Source organism: Camelina sativa, chromosome 8, assembly GCF_000633955.1.
Source record: "Camelina sativa cultivar DH55 chromosome 8, Cs, whole genome shotgun sequence".
Classification (NCBI taxonomy): Eukaryota; Viridiplantae; Streptophyta; class Magnoliopsida; order Brassicales; family Brassicaceae; genus Camelina; species Camelina sativa.
The window spans coordinates 4,116,191-4,124,466 of record NC_025692.1 but is presented as its reverse complement, the minus strand read 5'-3'; the positions used below and the strand labels follow the sequence as shown (position 1 = coordinate 4,124,466).

General features: G+C 35.3%; 2 protein-coding genes across 2 annotated transcripts; both read left to right on the top strand.

Moving 5' to 3' along the window:
* LOC104709195 (NADH--cytochrome b5 reductase 1-like) lies at window positions 7-2,095 on the top strand. Its single transcript, XM_010425847.2, has 9 exons — window positions 7-66; window positions 263-404; window positions 630-720; window positions 805-882; window positions 984-1,064; window positions 1,150-1,239; window positions 1,335-1,400; window positions 1,516-1,602; window positions 1,810-2,095. Exons 4-9 carry the CDS (start codon window positions 805-807, stop codon window positions 1,900-1,902), a joined length of 495 nt encoding a protein of 164 aa, XP_010424149.2. The 5' UTR covers window positions 7-66; window positions 263-404; window positions 630-720; the 3' UTR covers window positions 1,903-2,095.
* LOC104706073 (AAA-ATPase At5g17760-like) lies at window positions 6,593-8,276 on the top strand (the record flags this gene model as incomplete). Its single annotated transcript, XM_010422203.2, is given in 2 exon segments — window positions 6,593-7,667; window positions 7,917-8,276. Coding segments are annotated over 2 exon segments (1,359 nt in total), but the record flags the coding sequence as incomplete, so codon positions are not given.

Sequence of the window (8,276 nt, the reverse complement as noted above, 5' to 3'; positions counted from 1 at the left end):
TCGTCGCTTTTGTCGCCGCCGGTGCCGGTGCTGCTTATTTTATCTCATCTTCCAAGAAACGTAGAGGTTCGGTCTCTCAATTCAAAACTTTTCACTTCACAAATTACGTAGCTGACTGATTTGAGTATTCATTCTCTTAGAAGGCTGGTTGATTTCAAAATTAGGCAAAGAGATTGTGTTGTATGCATCTGTTTGGGAAGGTTGAATTAGTCCCATAGAAAAACGAAAAATTGATCCTTTTTTTTGGTTGGTTCTTGGATAGTGTGCTTGGATCCAGAGAATTTCAAGGAGTTCAAGCTTGTCAAGAAAGATCAACTTAGTCACAATGTGGCCAAGTTCATCTTTGAACTTCCTACTTCTACCTCTGTCTTGGGTCTTCCCATTGGACAACACATCAGTTGCAGGTTTGCGACTCTTACTTCTCTTCTTATCTATCCGCTCTGTATATTATGTTCATAATCTCTGAATTTTTTAGATCAAAGTTCAAACTCCTGCAAGTTGCTAGATACTAGTATAACCTTTTAGAAATTGCTATACTCATTTGTAGACTTTAGGTTAGATTTTGTGTTGAAATCCACTTGATAGAGTTTTGATGGGTGTTGTGATGAATATGTTGACTTTCTCAATAGGGGAAAGGATGCTCAAGGAGAAGATGTTATCAAGCCATACACCCCAACAACACTAGATTCAGACGTTGGACGTTTTGAACTTGTCATCAAGGTATATGCTTCAAAACACTTGTCAACTTGACTTGGTTTTTGAATTGCTCGTTCTTTCTCTTTTAACGTAAAATGCTGGAACTAGATGTATCCGCAAGGAAGGATGTCTCATCATTTCAGGGAGATGCGTGTTGGAGACCATCTTGCCGTTAAGGGACCTAAGGTATTTTTAGTTCAGTTGTTATGCTTAGTTGATCAAACTTGTTGGTCTTTACTTTTCTTGAATCTCAAACTTTTGTTGTTGTATTACCTTTTCTTTGATAGGGTAGGTTCAAGTATCAACCTGGTCAGTTTAGGGCATTTGGAATGCTTGCTGGAGGTTCAGGCATCACACCTATGTTCCAGGTATGTCTGATATGTTTGCGTTTAATGTTGTTTTTTTGTAGCCAATGTATATATTTGAAACGCATTTTATTTCCTATTTGTGAAGGTCGCTAGAGCAATTCTAGAAAACCCAACAGACAAGACAAAGGTGCACCTCATTTATGCCAATGTCACATACGAAGACATTCTTTTAAAGGTATAACGCTTCTCACCTGCTGATTCTTAAAGTTTTGCGTTTCCATCGACTATTTTCAAACACTAGATGTGAATTAATATTTTTCTTTTTTTCAGGAAGAATTGGAGAGTCTTACCGCCAATTACCCTGATCAATTCAAAATCTACTATGTTTTGAACCAGGTTAGCAAGGAAATAAAATGTTTTTGCGTTCCATCTAATGTAATTACCTAAAGAAAACTCTTCTTGATACCTTTTGCTCTTGGTGGTTTGCTTTATCTTCTGTAACAATGATTAGCCTCCGGAAACATGGGATGGTGGTGTTGGATTTGTATCTAAGGAAATGATTCAGACTCATTGCCCTGCACCGGCATCTGATGTTCAGGTACACCCTCCTCTGTTCTTGATTGAACATTCCCGACCATCATGGTTTCTAACTATAATATTGAAAACATCATCTTGTAAATGATAAGTGAAACAAAACTGCAGCATATGTCAATGTTTGAAACAGATCCAAGAATACTGAAGAGAATGAAACATTGAACAATATCAATGGTGTTTTAATCCTGTTATGTTTCATTTTATGTCGCAGATCCTAAGATGCGGGCCACCGCCAATGAACAAGGCCATGGCTGCAAACCTTGAAGCTCTGGGATACTCTCCGGAAATGTTGTTCCAATTCTGATCTACATCTCTGCGTTTGATTACTCCACTGTGGATCTGATTAATAATTTAGCCCAACTATAAGAGTTTGTGTCTTAAGTCTTGACTGAGTGAGAGTTGTATTTCTGTTGGATGCTTTATAAACCCTTTGTCCGTTATGTTGTTTCTTATCCCAATTGAAGTATTAATTGATTGGTTTACAATTTGGTTAGACATACGGTTAACGTATACCGGTTTAGTACTTGATAGTGCGAGTGGTGGACATACTGACATGACCTACCCTATTTGTTTTGGTGTTTTGCTATACCGTATAGCCTATACGTGAATCATCAATCCACTTTTAAAAAGCATTGCTACAAAAGATGATTGAAATATATTGGTAGAATGATTAACAAATTTATAATTTTTATAGACTGCTTTTACAAGTCGGCTTGTTCTTTTCCAAAAGCTTTTTTTTTGTTGAAACATATAATGCTTTATGATTTTTTAGTAGATTCATGATGAAGTTGGCAGTACCTTAATTCTTTACATGCAGAAATACAAGTTTATCTTCTCTTTTTTTATCCTCATCTTTGTAAAGTTTTTTTCCTTGGCAGTCATATACATAACTAGTGAGTAGTGACATTGTGAAATGAGATTCTAGTAGTAGAAAAATGAAAAAAAAAAAAAAAATTCTTAAGTTTCACGTTAGGAGTGAACCACTCCTATTCACTCCCTCTTAATTAACCAATCAAAATACAACAAACTGCCATGTCATATCATATTTATAAAATAAATCAAAATTAAAATAAAAAGACAAAACAAGTTAAAGAAACCAATTTTGTAGATTTTTTATTAGGGAAATGATGTTGGTTTAAGTTTATAAAATAACGATTAGAGTTTAGATTTTACAATTAAAGAAAATTATATTTTAATTTGGGTTTACAAAAGAGGGATTAGGGTTTAGATTTTAAAATTAAGTAAAATTATATGGTGGTTTGAGTTTACAAAAGAGGGATTAGGGTTTAGATTTTAAAATTAAGTAAAATTATATGGTGGTTTGAGTTTACAAAAGAGGGATTAGGGTTTAGATTTTAAAATTAAGTAAAATTATATGGTGGTTTGAGTTTACAAAAGAGGGATTAGGGTTTAGATTTTAAAATTAAGTAAAATTATATGGTGGTTTGAGTTTACAAAAGAGGGATTAGGGTTTAGATTTTAAAATTAAGTAAAATTATATGGTGGTTTGAGTTTACAAAAGAGGGATTAGGGTTTAGATTTTAAAATTAAGTAAAATTATATGGTGGTTTGAGTTTACAAAAGAGGGATTAGGGTTTAGATTTTAAAATTAAGTAAAATTATATGGTGGTTTGAGTTTACAAAAGAGGGATTAGGGTTTAGATTTTAAAATTAAGTAAAATTATATGGTGGTTTGAGTTTACAAAAGAGGGATTAGGGTTTAGATTTTAAAATTAAGTAAAATTATATGGTGGTTTGAGTTTACAAAAGAGGGATTAGGGTTTAGATTTTAAAATTAAGTAAAATTATATGGTGGTTTGAGTTTACAAAAGAGGGATTAGGGTTTAGATTTTAAAATTAAGTAAAATTATATGGTGGTTTGAGTTTACAAAAGAGGGATTAGGGCTTAGATTTTTAAATTAAGCAAAATTATATGTCGGTTTGGGTTTACAAAAGAGTGGTTAGGGTTTAGATTTTAAAATTAAGTAAAATTATATGTTGGTTTGAGTTTACAAAAGAGTGATTAGGGTTTAGATTTTTAAATTAAGCAAAATTATATATCGGTTTAGGTTTATAAAATAGTGGTTAGGGTTTAGATTTTACAATTAAAGAAAATTATATTTTAATTTGGGTTTACAAAAAGAGTGATTTGGGTTTAGATGTTATAATTTAAAACTATAATATAATGTTTAGAATTAATAAATTTAAAATTAATTGATATACAGAATTTGTTTGCTTAATCAAAAATTTGTTTCTTTAACTAAAAGAGGGTGAATAAAAAGTAGTTAGGGGTGAACCCAAGAATTGTCAAAAAAAAAAATACGTAGAGTGTTAATAACCAAAATAGTTAAATGAGGCCGTATAGAGTTAAATTAGAACGAAATCATAATGGTACGTTATATAGCCTAGCTTGTAAACCTTTTTGTAAACGATAATATACAAATTATAACGAAAACGTATATATCAAAAGACAAATGTTTTTATAATGATCGTTCATAACTATGGAACCGTAGAGTGGTACTTCTGTCCTTCGACCATATCTCATGATACCAATCAAAATCTTAATTCTGTTATTTTCAAAATGTGCATCACATGACCACACCAGATAAGATTCAAGATTATTGATTCTATTATATTTTTTTGTAAGCAGCTTGAAAATGAGACAAGAGAAACTCAATTGATCGTTTTTTTTTTTTCCAAAAAGTTCATCTTATATATGATCTTATACTGTTACATCCATCAGTGAAGAAACCAAGTTGGAGAGACAAATTATTACAGCAAACTTGGAAGCATAACAAACATTCTACAACATAGCTACCAAGATTAGGTAGATGATAGTGAAATAAGTCTGTCTTCATCACTCTCTCATTAAGACTATCTAATCAATGAAAGTCATTGCAGCCAGTCTTAAAGCATACTTCATAAGCAGGGGGGAATGACAGAGCCTTATACTTCACCACATCATCTTCAAAAAACAGTCATCAAGGTCTTAGTGAATTTCTTCCACGACCTATATCCTTCATCAAAATAACCAGAGCCAAGGCACCAAGAGGTGTGCCAGCATCCATTGTCAAGCTAAAGTAAAACTAACGAAAGAAACAACCTACAAAAAGCCTAAATCAGAAAGAGGAGTCTCAGAAATGAAAGTCGATTAGCTTCTGAGATTCCTGACTTGCTATTCATCTTTCCTGGAGGTTCATGGTCAAACCGGATAGAACCTCAGTCCTGGATCCTTTCTGCATTGACGAGTGTTCCTATCAGTCTCCATGTGCATCTGTTTCCCTTTTTTCCTTTTCGAGCTCTCCCCAATTTCATATTTTCCTTTAGGTTTTCCAACTGTAAAAAACAGAGGATCTGATGAGACTTTGATGGAGGTAGAACTTGAAGACGGAAAACATTGGAGGGGATTAGCAGCAAAAAACTCTTCCAGATTAGGCGCAGGAGTAGCGGGTCTCGGCGGCTGTGAGATAGGGGAGTACGAGGAAATTGCAGAGCTCTGATCTGATTTAATGTCTTCATTACAGCTGTTGTGAGAGGAGATCCCTTCTTCATCCTGACCAGGAGCCTGAGGAACATCGAGGTAGTCATCATCAAAAACCGGAGGAGCAAGATACGGACAGTGAGCCAAGTCGTGATTGAAGCGACAACAATTGGTGCAAACTTTTTTGAGTTTTTCATACTCAAGTCGTGATCGTTTATGAAATTTTTTTTAGTCCGCGCTTTTAACAAAAAAGAAAGAAGATAGGGACGTTTTTTCGACTAGAAAAAAAAAAGAGTTACTTTACTATTTTATATTTGGATAAAAAACTGTATTGTTAAATTCACTTTTGAAGTATTGGTGTACGTACGATGCAGAGCTTGCGTGGTTTGAATATTCATGAATAAAGTAACTTGATCTATTAATATCAAGCCACGGTCCAAAATGAACGAAACTATATGAATCCATGACTCATAGTACACTTATTAATTTTGATATTTTTTTCTTGGGTTATGAGTCGAATCATCCAATGATACTCTGACACGTACTTTCTCCTTTTCACATTCTGCACTTGTTGGATTACTACACGCAATTGCATTGGCCCCCCCACATGCCACGTCGCGACAATCTAGCGGAATCTTTTTTTCTTTGGTTTTGGTCTTTTATGGGTCAATCATTAAATATCTTTAATAATACTAAGGAATTAATTACTATACTAAAAACCCAAGTTTATATTGTAACCATAAATAGTTACTGTACTATATGGCATACGCAGTTATTAACATAAAAACACATCTACTAAAACTTCCCAAACTGTTTTGGAAGATAAAAGTGTCCGTGTAATAGGTTTTGCTCTTGAAGAAATTGTTAAAAAGACAGCAAACATTATTTTGGTAATCGAGCTTTAGAAAAAATCAAACTAGTTTTTGAGTATATAATGACTATGTTACGTAAGTGTATATTGTCCAAGTCATCTTCCACCTTCAACAAACAAAATCCAAAAACTTGTATAATCAAAACAATTTGTTTTTTTTTTTTTTTCCCTGTCAAGCTATAAACGTTTCCAATAATAACATAAGTAGTATACGACGTTGTATCTATGTAAAAAAGTCACAGACTATGCCAATTGGCTAAGTAATGGATTTATATCTTTACCACATATCATGCTCATTTTTTTGTGTTATGGATATATTATCGAGAAGTACAAATAAGCAACTTGTACTTCGTTTGCGATTTTGAATGATCATGATGCAAGCGATGAATATTTAAAAAATAGCACTGTTCATATGAGATAAAAATAGAAAATGGATGGACATGCTCTTCGTGGAAAGAGACGTGGAAATTTTCCATGAGTTTCTTTTGTCATCTTATTACTTACTTTTCCCAATTCTCAATTTTTTTTAATAATATTGTGGAAAAAATACACACATCCATTGAATAAAGACAGCAAGATAATTAACCCCACATGAAACCTTCTTTCTTAAGCTTCTTCTTTATATATCTCTTTCACCCTCTCTCGCTTTCACTCTCTCCATCTTCAAAGTAACACACACAGTGAGCAAAAACAGAGAAAAAAAAAACAGAGAGATACGATGATTTTCTCAAAAGATCTTCCTTCACCTACATCGGTTTTCACAGCTTACGCATCAATGGCAGGTTACATGATGATGATACGATCAATGGCTCACGAGCTAATCCCTGCTCCGATCCAAGAATTCATTTACAGGAATCTCCGGTCTCTGTTCTTCCGTTCTTCTTCCACCACTCTGACTCTAACCATCGACGACGACAACATGGGTATGAACAACGAGATCTACCGAGCCGCTCAGACTTATCTCTCCACCAAGATCAGTCCCGACGCAGTCAGGCTCAGGATCAGTAAAGGTCATAAGGATAAACATGTCAATTTGTATCTCAGTGATGGAGAAATAGTTAACGATGTGTACCAAGACGTGGAGCTAGTATGGAGGTTTGTAACCGACGGCGGAGACAAGAAAGGTGGTGGCGTAGGAGGAGTAGGAGGAGGAGGAAGAAGAGGCGGTATGGATGATGACGGTAAAAGCGAGTACTTTGAGCTAAGCTTCGACAAGAAACATAAAGATTTGATCTTGACCTCTTACGTTCCTTACATCGAGAGTAAAGCTAAAGAGATTAGAGACGAGAGGAGAATCTTGATGCTGCATTCTCTCAACAGCCTTAGATGGGAATCAGTTATTCTCGAGCATCCTTCCACCTTTGAGACAATGGCTATGGAAGATGACCTCAAGCGTGACGTCATCGAGGATCTTGATCGGTTCATAAGAAGGAAAGAGTTTTACAAGAGAGTAGGGAAAGCTTGGAAGAGGGGTTACTTGCTGTACGGACCACCCGGAACAGGGAAGTCTAGTCTTGTCGCAGCCATGGCTAACTACCTAAAGTTTGATGTTTATGATCTTCAGCTAGCCAGTGTGATGCGTGACTCTGATCTAAGGAGGCTTTTACTAGCCACACGTAACCGCTCCATTCTTGTCATAGAAGATATCGATTGCGCAGTGGATTTGCCCAACAGAGTGGAGCAGCCGGTTGATGGCAAGAACCGTGGCGAGTCTCAGGTTAGATTTCTCGTTTCTACTATAATTGGTTTTGGTATATGATTGGGCATTTTATTTTTAACCAAATTGAACCATACCAAAATCAGCACCAACCAAATTTTATATATAAACCAATAGTTTTTGTTTCCTATACCAAACTGAATAGTGTAACAAGACTAATTAAATCTGATTAGTGATCCATATCACTTGAGTATAATTAAATGGTTTTTTTTTGTTTTTTTTGGGTTTTCTATGACAATGTGTGTTTAGGGACCATTGACGTTGTCGGGGCTGTTGAATTTCATAGACGGACTATGGTCAAGCTGTGGAGACGAGCGGATTATAATATTCACAACAAACCATAAAGATAGGCTTGACCCGGCATTGCTACGTCCGGGTCGTATGGATATGCACATTTACATGGGACATTGCTCTTTCCAAGGATTCAAGACTTTAGCCTCCAACTACTTGGGTTTGAACGATGCCACAATGCCACACCGTCTCTATCCGGAGATTGAGCGTTTGATCGACGGGGAGGTAATCACGCCGGCGCAAGTGGCAGAGGAGCTGATGAAGAGCGAGGATGCTGACGTGGCTCTTGAGGGTTTGGTGAATGTTTTAGAGAAAATG